The 17,226-nt window shown below is 45.0% G+C and overlaps 1 protein-coding gene across 1 annotated transcript in view; it reads left to right on the forward strand.

The window, feature by feature from the left end:
• The window catches only part of LOC137322736 (high affinity choline transporter 1-like), a 56,705-nt gene that overhangs the window by 20,308 nt on the left and 19,171 nt on the right, over window positions 1-17,226 (forward strand). The window contains exons 3-6 of the mRNA XM_067985741.1: window positions 4,714-4,827; window positions 6,439-6,594; window positions 6,701-6,849; window positions 12,962-13,105. Of these exons, the coding sequence (XP_067841842.1) occupies window positions 4,714-4,827; window positions 6,439-6,594; window positions 6,701-6,849; window positions 12,962-13,105 (563 nt within the window). The remainder of the gene's footprint in view (window positions 1-4,713; window positions 4,828-6,438; window positions 6,595-6,700; window positions 6,850-12,961; window positions 13,106-17,226) is intronic.

The raw sequence follows: 17,226 nt of genomic DNA on the forward strand, positions 1-17,226 counted from the left end.
TCTGTATAAGTAAAGCTGCTGAAGGCAACTTTAGTTGTTTAGTTCTAGGTATCAAAAGTTATGAAGTTCAAATTCCAAACACTTGTAGAGAGGAGAACCTGCAGTGCCCAACTTTTCCTGTATAACACAGTCACACTGGACAGAGCCCAGCATGCCACCAGAGTAGATTTGAGTTGTCTATTTAAAAGTGACTAATCCATGATGGGATTAGGTAAAATCCAATCCCCTGGTTCAATCAACAAGTATAAAGGACGTTCAGTCACTTTATAGTATACCTTGTCCCCAGAAAAACCTTTATTCTGTCCCATTCCAGTTGATGAAGGAATTTTAAATGTTATGTTGGAGGCATTGAGGGACTGGGCACCAATGCAGGTCAGCAAAGGCGGGGTGGTAGAAGTTTGGAACTCTCTTCCGCAAACGGCAATTGATACTAGCTCAATTGCTAAATTTAAATGTGAGATCGATAGCTTTTTGGCAACCAAAGGTATTAAGGGATATGGGCCAAAGGCAGATATATGGAGCTAGATCACAGATCAGCCATGATCTTATCAAATGGCGGAGCAGGCACGAGGGGCTGAATGGCCTACTCCTGTTCCTATGTTCCTATGTTCCTATGAGTAAGCGAGACTTAGTGCAGGACAGGATACGGGCAGCAGAATTTTGGATGAGCTGAAGATTACAGAGAATGGAAGATGGAAGGCTGGAAAGTAGAGCATTGGAATAGTCGAGACTGTAGGTGACAAAGCATGGATGAGGGTTTCAGCATCGGATAGGCTGGGGCAAGGGCAGAGGAGGGCAATGTTAAGGAGGTGGAACTAGCTGGTCTTTGTGATGGGATTGGAAGTTCAGATTGAGGTTGAATAGGATGCCAAGATTGCGAACATTCTGGTTCAGCTTGAGAACGTGGCCAAGGAGGTTGATGGAATCGCTGGCGAGGATACGGAGTATGTGGCTGGGCCAAACGTGAAGGCTTCAGTCTTTCCAACACTTAATTGGAGGAAATTGCATTTCATCCAAGACTGGATATCAGACAACCAATCAGGCAACATAGAGGCAGTGGGGAGGGACAAGAGAGATGGCGGAGAGGTAGAGATGGGTGTCGTCAGTGTACAAATGGAAGCTGACCCCATGTCTACGGATGATGTCACCAAGGGGCAGCATGTAGATGAGGATGAGTTGGAGGCCAAGGATAGATCCATGGAGGATCCCAGAGGTAACATTCTGGTGGCAGGAAGAGAAGCCATTGCTAGAAATACTCTGGCTATGATCAGATAGGTAAGAGTAGAACCAAGTAAGGGTAATCTCACTGCACTGGACAATGGAGGAAAGGCATTGGAGGAGGATGGTGTGGTTGACCATGTCAAAAGCTGCAGAGAGGTCGAGAAGGAAATTGCTCTCATGCCCCAAGAATGTGAACCCCTCCTCCTGCACCAGCTCTGCATGCACATGTTGATCTTCCTAATCTCCTTCTCCCTAACCTGTCCAGCACGTAGCACAGGAAGCAATCAGAGGGTTACCACCCTTGAGATCTTGTTTTTCAATCTAGTACTTAACTTCTTAAACTCCTTCTGCAAAACCTCAAACATAATTCTATCTATATCATTGGTTCCAATATGGACCATGACTTTTGGCTGCTCCTTTTCCATAAGTTTTTCCACCTGATCCATGATGTCCTTCATCCAAGCGCCCGTGAGGGAACAGACCTTTCAGGACTTCTGGTCATGGCTACAAACAAGGCTGTCAATACCCCTGCCTATAGAATTCTCCATTGCTACCATTCTCTACTTGCCTCTCACTCCCTTGGGCAGGCCTTTGCTCCTCAGTGCTGCAATGTTGCTCAGGGTCACACTTCTCTTGCTTTCTGTCACTGTCCATCTTATGCTTGTCCAACACTAAGTATCGATTGGACTGTTCCAGTAACTCAGGGCTTCCGTGCACACATGAGTCCTATCTCCCTCTGCTGCACCTGCAGATGGTCACCCACTTCTTTCTTTCTACACCATCCCTCTGTACTGAATTGTCCAACACTGCCTCTTGGCTGATGACATTCTGAAGAGTATGATCCAGGAACCCCTCAACCTTTCGCATTAATCAAACCTCCTCTCACTCACTTCACACATCTATTAATTATAGAGAAAAATATCTTGTCCAATGGCACCTCAAGCCTGAACTTCTTCTAAGGCTGAACTTCCACTAAGGTTAAACTTCACAATCTACTGCCCTTTCATATTTTTCACTGGCCTCTCACAGCCTCGTTAGTAAGGGAAACATTACATGGAAGGGACAATACCATTTGGCAATGGATTTGTAAAGAGTCTTGCATGAAGTCTAGTTAAACTCTTTTAATAGAGGGTCAGCAGTTTGTTTTTATTCTGTTAAATACTATTGGAGTCAGGGAATGATAAGAGGACTTGAAATTCCTGTAGGGCCACTACTCTGGTGGAATAGCAACATAGCAGTCTGCTCGAATGGAAAGGCTCAGACCTCATCCCAAATTATGGGGACAAGGTCATTTATATATGCGAGGCAGGCACATTGTTCCAATAAGGGTGCTTCATTGGCACCCATCCTGAACCTTCGGCAGTGATGCCATGCTGCTCTAACGGTAGAGTGAAGGCCGAGGAACGGCCCAGTAAAAATCTTTTTAAAATCTTCTGTTCCCACTGAAGCAAGTGGCCCTCTTGCAAACCCGAATGCAAACAGTCCTCTCTTGGATCGATTACCTTTCCTAGCAAAGGAAAGGGGGCCCTTGTAAGGCCTGCAGCAGGACTCACGCAAGCTCTCGGCTGGCAGGAGTTCTCCTGATGCCCTTATACAGGCGGAATGGGTGGAACTCCCGGAATAGCCGCCAAACTACCCCAGACATGCCTCTTGGGAGAGGGAGCGGGCAGATAATCCGCTCACAGCAACCCCACCACCTCCTTCCCCCAATACCAAATAGAAAATGGCAGGACATAAGAAATGGGATAAAAACCAGGTGGAATTTTCCACTCCCCAATCTGGGGGTGCTCTGGTTTTCTGCCTTGTTCTGGGCCGTAATGTTGGACCCAAAGTTTTGCCTGATTTCCAAAACTTAAGCAAGTTGTACATTTTTCCTTTTTAACTTCAAACAACACAATCCTGAAGAATGATGTGCTCTTGTTGCAGCTGGTGGTGGAATAGAATCTGCCAATTAAGACTATGGCCAAGAAATTCCAATGTCACACCTCCGCCAGTGTAAGTGCGCAAGAGCAGGTCTTAAATGCGTCACAATATTCAAGTCTGGAGATGAAAAAGGCATGCATAAGAGTTTCAGCATCAAAGGGGATGAGGTAGGGGTGGAGGCAGGAAATGGTGAGGTCATAGGTTTCCATGGAAGGATGAAATAGCTGGGCTAAATGAACTCAGCTGTACTTATCTTTGAGGCCTATTCTGCTACCCCCAAATCAAGCAGTAGTTTCAGTACTTGACAAAACTCCGCAAACACCTGAACCCCCAGTTCTGCCTTCTCAACTTAGGAAAGGCCTACAGACCCATCTCTACCCTATACACCACGCTGAAGGGCTGTAACTAAAAAAGGTGCACACCTGCATGTTTTTCGATCATGCCCCAACATCCAAACTTTCTGGAAAACAGTTTATGAAATCACATAAGCCATGAGACCTCATAAGATCCTCAAACCAATCCTAAGTTTGCTTGGCCTCCTTGCCAAAGACAGAAACCCTCACAATGTATAAACTTATGTAGCGATAATATGAATCCTATGCTGTGGTGATGTAAAACTGCTACCACAACGAACATTTGAATAAAGAATTTTGGGAATGTATGTCAATCCATGTGAGTGGTGCACTGCCTCTATCTGGAACATTTTTCGGGGGTTTTTTTTCACTCTCACCTCACTTCTGGAATTCAGCTCTTTTGTCCATTTTTGGAGCAAGGCTGTAATGAGGTCTGGAGCCGAGTGGTCCTGGCAGAACCCAAACTGAGCATCAGTGAGCAGGTTATTGGTGAGTAACTGCTGCTTGTTAGCACTGTTGATGACTCCTTCCATCACTTTGCTGATGATTGAGAGTAGGCTGATAGGATGGAAGTTGGCCAGGTTGGATTTTTTTTGCTTTTTGTGGACAGGTCATGCCTGGGCAATTTTCCATATTGTCGGCTGGACACCAGTGTTGTAGTTGTACTGGAACAGGGGGAGTATCAGACAATCTGAGTCCATTCCTGGACGCCTACACAGCCACATCTCCCATCCAACAACACGCTAATATCTTGTTCAGTACAACCAGTGCAACACAAGAGAGAAAAATCCCACTCTTAAACACCACGAGGGATGACCCAGTCCACTGCATCCACTTGCCTAACTTTTCCACAGAACCATAACTAATAGAAAGAAAGAAAAACTTGCATTTGTATAGTGCCTTTCATGACCTCAGGACATCCCAATGCGCTTTACAATTAAGTACTTTTTGATGTGTATTCACCTTTGTAATGAATGAAATAATGATTTGAAATGGGTTAGCAACTTCATTAAAATTGTGAACATGGGAATTTTATACAAGCTTATTAAACAACGCAACTATAGTAGAAGTGAACACAATTTTTACCCATATAAAATCTGTCGTATATACTAATTTGGGAAGCATACAAATGTAGGAGTGGTTATCGTAACTACAGCAGCAAATTGCAACAAGTGCATATAAACTGTCTTACTTTTGATTTTGATTTTTCTTACAGCAACATGGGTTGGAGGAGGCTTCATCAATGGGATTGCTGAAATAGTCTACATACCACACCGTGGATTAAGCTGGACACAGGCACCCATATGTTATTGTTTCAGTCTTATTTTTGGTAAGAATTAATAAACAAAACCGTACTATCATGACACAAGATCAGTCCAGCAACACAGATTTAAGTGCAAGCAGAGGTGCAACTCTCTTGCACAAAAGTAAGTGTCTGACCATGAACTTTGTCATTTCTCAGTTGGTACACTGAAGAAAGTATTATGCAATATATAACCCCAAGGAATTCAATTAAGCTTTTGAACATTTTTATAACCTGCATGGGTTTAGATAAAACAAAATTACTCAAGCTCTTTGCATAACAAAAGTGCAGTGAATGAAGTTATGGTCAAGAAATTAGGTGTTCAAGTAGTTTTTAAAAGATGGGACAGTGGTACAACACATTGGGACCCTAATGTGCTTCACCACGGATTGGTAGGGCACAGGTTTTAACCAAGTGGTGAATTCTTGATCTCAGTTGTACAATTATGAGCAAGCAGGTGAAGACCAGACTCTTTTCACAGGAAAGGAAGGAAAATTGGAGTGTGAGCCACATTTGGTTGTTCTTAAGCACCGTCTAAAGCCTAACCAAAAGCACCATAAGTAGAGCTCTGCGAGCAGATCACTCGCCTGTTTCTTAGCCAGGAATCTATCTAGGGATGGTGAGTAATGTGAGGAGACCATCAGGTGGGGAATGGGTGAAAAGCAAAAGGATATAAAAAGGATATGGATATGAAAGAGGTTGAATGTTATCGAACTGTGACCAGCCATAGATAATCAAATATTCAAAGGATAACTCCACTGAATATCATCAGAATGTCATCAGCGGAACAACACTGGTTAGTTGAATATTGTGTATTAGTTAGTTAGGTTGATATCCTGGAAATTCTGCTCAATTGTTTTTGAGCTCAGGGGAAGAATTCACAGCTTATTTTCTTGGAAACAGTAACCTGGAGACATTCCCAAGGTTTAACGTATGAGGTTAAATAAATTTGAGAGAGTCCCTGCCAATTCAAATTGTACATGGTTCATTAGAGAAGAATTGGTTTGATGTGCCAAATAGTTACATAGTTTCTTACAATCTTATCAAGTATACTTAGATGCAAGTGCCGTATATTAACAAGCCAACATTTTTCACAGTTCCATTGGGTTTCCTACATTTCTGGGTCCTTTTTGCCTTGAAAGAGTTGGAACTTCCCTCCGCCCTCACAAGGGAAATGACAGCAAAAAGGCAGAGCCAGGAACGGGGACAACCTCATCCCTGAGCTCCTGCTCCTTTGTCTCAGTCAGGACCGGGCGTATCAGTGCTGAGTGAGATGAGCCATACCAGGATTCAGAAGGGTGAAAGTAGGCCCCACCAGCCTGGACACCTGAAGAAAGTGATTCTACTTCTAACATTTTTTGATAAGATTAGTCCATTTGCACAGAGAACTACGGACACCATGGCCAGAGTTGGGGGGGGCATGCCATAGACGGGCGATTGCCAGAGTTGAGCCCGAGGTGGTATTTGCACCCATTGGTACCATGCTAATAAGGTGCTCTCCCACTGATCCTGTCAACTATGGTGGAGTCAACTCTAGAGGGCAATGGCAATGGGAGATCTTGGTACAACTGCCAGGATTGCAACCCATAGGTTTTCTGCCCTTGTAAATATAAAAGCTGCTTTTATTTTTATTTGCAGGTGGCCTTTTTTTTGCTAAACCAATGAGAACCAAACAGTATGTCACTATGATGGACCCATTCCAGAGGAAATTTGGTAATACCATGAGCAGTCTCCTTTTTATCCCAGCTGTACTGGGGGATATATTTTGGTCAGCTTCTATTCTTGCCGCATTAGGTAAATATTAAAAATGTTGTTGAATATATACAAATTATAGTATTTGTAGACTAGGTTACTTATTATAATTCTATGATTTATTAACAATGATTCACATCTATTTCAGGTGCTACAATAACTGTAATTTTGGATATTGAAGCCTATTGGTCCATCATTCTATCAGCTTGTGTAATTATCATATACACATTATTAGGCGGTCTCTACTCTGTGGCATACACAGATGCAATGCAAATAGTTTTTATTATAGTTAGCCTGGTAAGTGTTAACACTTTTTATATGATTTCAGAGATTCTGTTAAAAAGTATCACTATAACAGAATGAAAGCTATGGGCCCGGAGTTTCCTCCTGATTTGCGTCCTGAGTTTCACCTCGGCCAGATGGGCGCAGTGTTGGGCGCATTTTGGATGCAATTTCCTGATTGCGCCCATGGAGGAAACTCCAGTCCTATAGATCTTTTGCTCACTTCTATCTATCTCATGTCAAGGAGGTTTGTGTAAGAGATGAAAGGTGCTTCTGTGGAAATACATCTATACAGTGAAACTGTACAATATTAAAGGATTTTTAAAAATTAAACATTCTGAGAGGTTGCATGCATGATACTACAATACAAAATGACAATATGCAGATTGCACAGTAGCTCAAGTGACTGAGAGCTTGACTTCCTCCCAGATAATTATTGAGTTCAGGTCCTAGGACTGCCTGTGCAAAATCTTGGTTGGTCAATAGGAACAGTTTTGATCAGTCTGTTATGTAGAAAAATTGACTTCATTGCACATGCACTGGCTTTGAAAAGTGAAGAGTGCAAAAGATCTTAAGCCAGCAGGTTCTGTTCTTCAAAAATAGGTATCAGTTTAAAATAATTTATGGTGTAGAGAAGGTGCTTACTTCTTTCTCCTTTCTCCTGCCCTTTATGTAGTTCTCGTGTGGCATCACATCCTCAACTATTTATGACCAGTTTTATCCATTTCTATTCCTGTATAACCTTCAACTTTATTCTTTATCAGAGATCTATCTGTTTTGGAAGGAATTAATTGGCAAAGCAATCATTTTTGCAGGGATTTTGCAGTGATCAGAAAACTGGCCGTCCTTGTGTTGGATGGAAGTCCCATGTTGCCACACTTCCTCCAACATAACAGCCAAGCGGCAGATCTAAGCCTATCTATCCTGATGTCTCCTGAAAGGGGGGGAACCTGTCTGAGGCTATAGTACCGATTTTTCTTTAGCCAATTCATCCATAGATCATCCAATTAGACATTTTTAATGTTGCCCTAGTCCTTCAGATGATAGATATTATCACCAAAATATACTGATTTATTGCACATATATGTTACATATAATTATATAGAAATTACAACATGGAAAGTGTCCGTTTGCCGTAACCAGTCCATGTTGGGGTTTATCCTCCACATAGCCCATTTCCCTTTATTCCCCTTTCCTTGAACCACCTATCTAACTTGTTCTTAAAGGTTGACATGGTCTCTGATTCAATCATTAACTCTGGTAGCACATTCCTCACAATCTTCAGTGTAAAAACGTTTCTCCTGTTCTCTGTCCATAATCTCTTACATTTAATCTTATATCTATGTCCCCTTATTGTAGACTCTACAACCACTCTGTCTCATCTCTTCTTAATTTAAACCACTTTATCAAATCATCTCATAATCTCCTCTGTTCTAACAAAACAACCTCAATTTTTCATGTCTTTCTTTGTATTTATATTTCCTCATACCAGGCAGCATCCTAGTGACTCTATGCTGTACCTTTTCAATTACCTCAATATTCTTCCTATAGAGCAGAGCCCAAAACTGCACACAATACTCCAACTGTGGTCTTACTATGGTTTTATATATATCATTATATCTTGACTTTTATATTCTATACCTCCTGCAATAAAACCCAGTTTTCCATTAGCATTTTTTATGGCACTCGAGGTGCTGCTTTTAAAGACTTGTGAGCCTGAACCCCCAATTCCCTTTGCTCTTCCACATCAGCTAGTTTTCCTCCGTTCAAAGTATAATTATTAACTTTTATTTTTTATACCAAAATGTACCACCTCACATTTTTACATTCCATCGGCCACTTTCTTGTCCATCCTATCATTTTATCGTAATCCCCTTGCAAGTTCCTTTGGTTCTCAGAATTATTTAATGCCTTCTATTTTAATATCCTCTGCTCCCTCTAGCCCTATATTCAAATCATTGATATACAGAGTGAACATAAGCAGCCCCAGACCTGAACTATATGGGAACACCATTACCCACTTCCAACCACTCCAAAAAACTGCCCTTAACTCCTACTCTCTGTTTCCTCCCTTCTAACAAGTTTTTAATCACAGGGACATAGGAAGATACGAACAGGAGTAGGCCATTTAGCCCCTCGAGCCTGTTCCGCCATTCAATGAGATCATGGCTGATCTGTGACCTAACTCTATGGGCTCGATTTTAGCGTCGGGTTTCCTGCGGGTTTCCAGCGGGGGGGCCCCGAAAATCCCGATATCCGGTCACGTGACCGGATCGCGCCGCGATCCCGACCACTTCCGGGTTCCCCGATGACGTGCGGGGGTGCGTGCGTGGCCCCCGCTGGTGGGAATCCCGCAGGCAATTAAAGCCAGCGGGGTTCCACTTGAGAGTACTTACCTTGCTTGTTGAGGTCATTTAATGAGCTGAATCAGCTGTCAAAAGAGGAAGTGTGGGATTTCACCTTCATCGCAGAGTGTTTCACACACTGGGGGAAACAGTCTCCCTCCAACCAGGCGTGTTGCAGCCAGCAGCCTGTGGCAGATGCCAAGGTGCACTCCACGGGGGAGAGCCCTCACCCACGCAGGAGACCCACGCGTCACATAGGGCAACCCCTGCCCCCCACCACCCCCCGCCAAGCCAGAGGACAGACCGACACGAAACCGCAGCCCCAGTCCGAGGAACCACCCACCTACCCTGCACAACTCCTCAGACCAACACCTGCCAGATGGGTGGTGCGTGGACACCCTCGGAGGACGAACAGCATGACTAGCCCCAGCAGCCTCGCAGTCCACGCCGTCCGCCGCAGAGACGTGGAGCCCCCCAACACGGTGTTGTTGCACGCCCACCTGCACAGCAGGAGGGAGGGCTACCGCAGAGAGAGACGCATCGCAGAGGGCACTACCCTCGCCACAGGGTCCACAGACCGAGGCGCAGCTCCCTGGACCTCTCCGAGCAGCAGTGCACACGGAGGCGCAGATTCGCTCGACATGTAGTCGTGGAGATCTGCAGGCTCTTTCATGCCGAGCTGCTCCTGGCTGACCCCAGCACCAACTGCTTACCCGTCGCTGTCAAAGTCACCACTGCCCTCCACAACTTCTCCACCGCATCCTTCCAGGGTGCAGCTGGGTACACCGCCGATGTCTCTCAGTCGTCTGCGCGGAAGAACCCTGCAAATACACCTGCACCTACTCTGCAGTAACACAATGGGTGGCATCAGTGGTGGGTCCTCATAGTGATACCCAGGAGCGGGCATTATTGGACACAACAGACAGGATTCGCGGAGACATGGCAGTGGTGGTGCCAATATAATGTGTGATGTTTGTTGCTCTGAAATTCAATATAGGTAACACCCGTGGCAAACCCTCAGACACCCTTGTGCATCCCCTTCATGCTCACGACACGTTTGCCTTACGCTGCCTACTGCACATATATGATGCATGCCCTGTGGCTGCAGCACAGGTGGTGGCAGGTTGAGTGAGGCTGGCCGTGAGGGAGATGCACGAGAGGGTGAGTATGGGATGGAGCCATGAGATTGTATGAGGATTGGGTTGCGTGTTAGTGGCAGGATGAGTACTGGCGAGGTGAGTAGGTGGAGGTAAGATGAGGATGGGGTTTGAGTGGGTATGAAGGGTGATGTGACAGAGTAGTGTTGGCGGTGCCGAAGGAGATGTGGGGTGGGGGCAGTGTTGTGGCAGACCGAGTGTAGGGGAAAGACTTTGTGTTCTCACTGTGGCTGACCTACTGCGGTCATTGGAGCGCCTCCTGCACTGTATGCAGGTGGGCGATATGTTGGTGGCGCAGGTGACCCCCTCTGCCACCTCGAGCCAGGCCTTCTTGGTGGCAGAGGCAGGCCGCTTCCTCCCGCCCGCCGGGTGGAAGATCTCTGTCCTCACCCTCCTCCGCACCCCATCTGATGATACCTGGGATGAGGCATCATTAAACTGGGAGCAGCCTTCCCCCTGGGCTGCTCCATGCTGTAATTTGTTCCATTGGTTGCAGCATCTGTCAGTGGAGGACTGCCCCTTTAACTAGAGAGCCTCCAGCTGACAGATCGTACTGCGCATGCGCAGCCCGCCCGACGCGCAGACCAGCAGCACGGACCCCGGAGGAGCAGGTAATTGGATCCAATTAGTGGATTGCCTGCTACGATCACGCGGGCAACCCACTAATTTCACCGGGCGCGGAGGCCACGCACCCGAAACCCAACCCGCCGGAAACCCGCAGGCCTGCTAAAATCAGGCCCTATATATTTGCCTTAGCCCCATAGCCCTTAAGCTATGGTTAACAAAAATCTATCAATCTCAGATTTAAAATTAACAATTGAACTAGCATCAACTGCGGTTTGCGGAAGAGAGTTCCAAACTTCTGCCACCCTTTGCTACCCTCGCCCTAATTCCATACCTCTTAATATTCTCCAATAGTCTCAGGCCATGTATATTAGAAAAGCGAAGGTAATTTTTTAAAATGTAATTAGAGTACAACACAACTTTAGAGTTACAGAAACTTTCGAAGCGAATTGTGTCTAACTCTGAAGTGATAATAACTCTGACATGTTTGTTTATATAAGCTTTATATTCAGACTCTTGAGTAAATAGATATTACACCACAAATCAAAGCGAGACTGCCTAAGGTTACTGGGGAATATCTACATATCCAAAAATTATAAACACACAAAAGTATTAACACTAGGATGAGGCAAATCATATAGAACACAAGGTACTATTTTCATACATACACCATAAAAAAGTTCGAGAAACTGTCAAACTACTATGAACACTTTTCTCCAGTAGAAATAGTCTCCTGTTTTGAAAGTTTCTCCCAAAACTCCACTGTCCAGCATAGACTTGATTGCAAAGCCCCTCCAAAATGACAGGCTTATCACACAATCTCTCCTCCCTGCAGTCATTTTATAAACACAAGTTCTCTTCGATCTTTTTTGAAGTATGGCTCTTACAATCAAGCCTGATAATGGTATTTTTGATAAGATTACAGTTTCGTATACAAAGACATTGGTTAATCAGCCAAAACATGACAATATTAATTTCAGGAAACCATGAACAGTGATGCCGTCTTATCCTCGGTTATTTAAATACAGTGACCTTGAATGTCCTTTGGAGGTTCCGTTGGACTCCCTCGGAGGCTGATAGGACCCACTGGAAAACAGCAGGGACCTAATGGTGTCAGGTACTCGCCGGTTCTGGGATTTCTCAATCAATCATGTATGGCATATAACCTCCACCCACCCCTTACAAAGCCAATCACTTCAGGGGTTGGCCCCGGGGATAGAGCCGGGGAGAGAACTCTCTATTCCAGGAGACTGGAGGTCAGTATACTGAGTGAAATCAGGTGGACCAGCCTCCAGATGGGTGCAAATAGGCCCCCACCGGAGAGTCCGGGCAAGGGAGTAGCCTGGACCCCCGAAGAAAGGGCAACTTTTTTTTAAGTAAAATCTGGACTGACCCCCCCTTATACTGGAGGTGAAAGGAGAGGTGGCTGGGATCTCGGGGTAGCCTAGAAGCCTCCGAACGGGCAAGCTGTAGATTTTTCAGCCGCATGGGGCAGGTGGGTACCAGAGATCTTCCCAAAATGGCCTCATGCAAATAAGGTGACCTCATAAACACTGTAATCGCAGCCTGTAGATTTTTGGGGCTAATGCGTTATCAAAAATCCGCAATAGAATGTGAATGTGAAACTTCAGGACGAACAGCCTTAAATTATGCTTGGCAACTGTGTTTACAACTGTGCATAAATTTACCCCATTTTCTTAATTAAACACCAGATCAAAGAGCCAAAGTGATTGGAACCTGATTGCTAGCTTGGATGTTCTAGGAAACGTGACAAGATTTATTTTAAATTTAGTTATATAAGGGATTAAAAATGACAGTACAAAAAACGACATCTCAGTACAAAAACACAATTTGTTTCACAGCTGCACAATTACCTGAAGTAATCATAAAACTGATAACCATAACTCAAAGATTGTATTGTGCTACTGATACTGCACGTAAAGTGCCATAAAATATCGCTGGATGCTTGACAAAAGAATTATATAGTAAGAAGAGGATTGGTGACTCTTTTTGAATGTGGACTATGCAGGTACAATTATTGTATTTTGTTTTCCTTACCAGTGGCTTTGTGTGCCTTTCACCATTATAAATCCGGCAGTTGCAGACATCAAATACACCATGGTAAATGAACTGTACCAGAGCCCATGGATCGGTAAAATAGAAGTGAACCAGATCGGCCGATGGATTGATGATCTCCTTTATATGGTTAGAACTCTTCATAAATTGAACATTAATATTAAAATTATTCTATTTATTCCGCAATTAAAATCATTAAAACTTTGACATTCAGAGCCTACCTGAACATACTGTTTTCAATATTTTATTTATAGTTTTTTATTTAAATGTCTCTATTTACTTTATTCTGCACTAGCAGGGCACCAAGTAGTTAAGGGAGGGAAATTATAGGGTGGCAGTTAGTAAAGGATTCTATCACAGTGCTCTCACATTAAGACAGAATCTTAACGGATATAATTAAGAAATAGGAAGGGAAATGGTACAATTCTTGATGTGCATTACAGGGCACCAACAGTTGATATGAGGTGGAGGTGGAGATCTGCAGATAATTCAGAGAGATTTCCAAGAACAACAGGGCAAGATAGATTGGAATAAAGGTAATGGACATGGTCAAAGTGGAGAACATTTACTAGAATGCATCCAGGACTGCTTACTGGATCGGTATGTTTCTAGTCCAACATGGAAAGATCCACCGCTTCATTTAGTACTGGGAGAGTCCAGAACTAGAGGGCATAGTCTCAGGATAAGGGGTCGGCCATTTAGAACTGAGATGAGGAGGAATTTCTTCACTCAGAGGGTTATGAATCTTTGGAATTCTCTACCCCAGAGGGCTGTGGATGCTCAGTCGATGAGTATATTCAAGGCTGAGATCAATAGATTTTTGGACTCTAGGGGAATCAAGGGATTTGGGGATCGGGCGGGAAAGTGGAGCTGAGGTAGAAGATCAGCCATGATCTGATTGAATGGCGGAGCAGGCTCGAGGGGCCATATGGCCCACTCCTGCTCCTATTTTTTATGTTCTTATGGGAAATGAAGTAGGATAAAATAGTGATCATAATATGGTTAGGTTCAATGTAACATTAGAAAAGAAAAATGAAGAGTCCAAATAAGGGTACAGGATTGGGAAAAGGCAAAGTTCAATGAAATAAGGAGTATGACTGTAGTTAACTGGGCAGAAAGATTAATAAACAAGTCAATGGATCAGCAGTGAAAAATCAACAACAACAACAATTTGCATTTATATAGCACCTTTAATGTAGTAAAACATCCCAAGGCGCTTCACAGGAGCATTATCAGACAAAATTTGACACTGAGCCACATAAAGAGATATTAGGACACGTGACCAAAAGCTTGGTCAAAGAGGTAGGTTTTAAGGAGTGTCTTAAAGGAGGAGAGAGAGGTAAAGAGGTGGAGAGGTTTACAAAGGGAATTTCAGAGCTTAGGGCCTAGGCAGCTGAAGGCACGGCCACCAATGATGGAGCGATTTAAATCGGGGATGCACAAGAGGCGATAATTTGAGGAAAGTAGAGATCTCGGAGGGTTGCACGGCTGGAGGAGGTTACAGAGATAGGGAGGGGCGAGGCCATGGTGGGATTTCAAAACAAGGATTGAGAATTTTAAAATTGAGGCGTTGCCGGACCGGAAGCCATTGTAGGTCAGCGAGCTCAGAGGTGATGGGTGAACGGGACTTGGTGCGAGTTAAGATTTGGGAACAGAGTTTTGGAGGGTGAAAGATTGGAGGCCGACCAGGAGAGCATTGGAATAGTCAAGTCTAGAGATAACAAAGGCATGGATGAGGGTTTCAGCAGCAGATGAGCTGAGGCAGGAGCAGGGACGGGTGATGTTATGGAAGTAGGCAGTATTTGTGATGGAGGGGATATGTGGTCGGAAGCTCATCTCAGGCTCAAATAGGACGCCAAGATCGCAAACAGTCTGGCTCAGCCTCAGACAGTGATCAAGGAGAGGGATTGAGTCCGTGGCTAGGGAATGGAGGGCTAGAAATTCGTCCCCGTCATGGTTCGGGTTAACCAATTTAATATGCCCGCGCCCAAATTCAGGGGTTAACCAATTTAACTCCCAGAGTTTGTGGCAGGGACTGAAGACCTGTGCCCAGTGGTTCCAATGCAGGTAGCATGTGAGATTCATTTCATAGAATCATAGAATCGCTGTATAAAAAAGTTTTTCCTCATGTCACCTTTGGTTCTTTTGCCAATCACCTTAAATCTATATCCTCTGGTCCTTGACCCTTCTGCCAATGGGAACAGTTTCTCTCTATCTACTCTGTCTAGACCCTTCATGATTTTGAATACCTCTATCAAATCTTCTTGCAACCGTCTCTCTTCCAAGGAGAACAGCCCCAGCTTCTCCAGTCTATCCACGTAACTAAAGCCCCTCATCCCTGGAATCATTCTCGTAATCTACCTGATTGTAGTGAAGCAGCCAGGCCTGTCTACATTGTTCTCATCAGCAGGGGGGTCCAGATATCGCTCCAAATGTTAGGCTATGTCCCCTAGTCGTAGTATTCAAGTATAGGAGACCTCCAAAAACAGGTACAAATGCATCAGCAGCCAGAAGCACTAATCCGGCAACTAACCTGTAAATCCTGCATGGTCCCTTTAAATAGTGCTGGTGGATGTCGGACAAGCAATGTGACAAATCAGAGACAGTGGAGGGGTCGAGAAAGGTGGTGGTGAGGTAGAACTGAGTGTCGTCAGCATGTGGAACCTGACGTCGTGTTTTTGGATGATGTCTCCGAGGGGCAGCATGTAGATGAGAAATAGGAGGGGGCCAAGGATAGATCCTTGGGTGACTCCAGAGGTAACGGTGAGGGAGCAGGAAGAGAGGGCATTGCAGGTGATTCTCTGGCTACGACTGGATAGATAAGAATGGAACCAGGCGAGGGCAGTCCCACCCAGCTGGACGACAGAGGAGAGGCGTTGGAGGAGGGTGATGTGATCAACCGTGTCAAAGGCTGCAGACAGGTCGAGAAGGACAAAGAGGGATAGTTTACCATGGCCACGGTCACATAGGATGTCATTTGTGTCTTTGATAAGGGCCGTTTCAGCACTCTGGCAGGGGTCAGAGGGGTCAAGGGTGTGTTTTTTGAGGAGGGGGGATGCCGACCGCAGCTTTGAAGGGGGGGGGAACAGTACCCGAGGAGAGAGAACCGTTAACAATATCAACTAACATGGGGCCCAGGAAGGTAAATTGGGTGGTTAGCAGTTTGGTGGGAATAGGGTCGAAGGAGCAGGAGGTGGGTCTCATGGACAAGATGAGCTCAGAGAGGGCATGAGGGGAGATAGGAGAGAAACTAGAGAAAGATGTGAGTTCAGGGCCAGGGCAGGGGGAGAACCTTAGGGGAAGCTTGGCTTGGTGGGCTAGGGGAAGGAAGGGAAGGGGCAGAGGTAGCTGATGGATGATCTCAATCTTAGTGACAAAGAAGTCCATGATTTCCTTGCACTTGTTATTGGAGGTGAGTGTTATAAAATTGGATAGCCAGATGTGAAGGATAGGATACTAGAGCCTGGTCTTCAGTTGCTTCCAAGCCTTTATTCACAGGGATCTACATTACACACTCCACACCCTAGATAAGCTCTCATATATATGGATACAAGAGAGTCCCCAATTGATAGGTACCACCTGAATACAATTAACACTATTTGATATAAATCATATGGATACAATTAACAGTGAGGGTGGAGGAGGCAGGGGAGAGGGGTTTAAGAAGACAGTTTGTAGTGAAGAGAAGCTGGGGGTTATCTTTGAATTCCAGGATGATCCTGGAATAGTGAACAGTTTTGGCAGAGGACAACAGGACCCGATAGTGTTCTACATGGTCCAGCCAGATCTGGTGATGAATGGCTGAGCCAGTTATCTGCCATAAGTGTTCACGTCTACGTCCCTTGGAGTTAAGGGATTGGAGATGAGGGCCGTACTGGGAAAACGACCAGGGTGAGAGAGAGTAATGGTTTTAATGGGGACAAGGGCATAAAAGGTAGAGGTGAGGGTGTGATTGAGCAAATCAGTAACTGCAGAAATGTCATGGTGAATGGAGGGCCATAGGCTAGAGAGTTGGGAATTTGAAAGTGCCACTGTAAGTGACTTGGGGGAGAGTTTTTCCAGGGCAGACACAGAGGAGTGGGAGGGGGAAGGGGGATGTGGGTGGAGAGGGATACATGGAAGTGATCAGAGATGACTTTGCCTGTGATTGACATGATGGCAGACCAAGGTGTGATTTGGTGATAAGGGCCACACTGCCACCGCGGCAGTCTGGATGGAGCAAGTGATGGAAGATATAGCCAGGCGGAGAG

This window comes from Heptranchias perlo, chromosome 6, assembly GCF_035084215.1.
Source record: "Heptranchias perlo isolate sHepPer1 chromosome 6, sHepPer1.hap1, whole genome shotgun sequence".
NCBI classification, from domain to species: Eukaryota; Metazoa; Chordata; class Chondrichthyes; order Hexanchiformes; family Hexanchidae; genus Heptranchias; species Heptranchias perlo.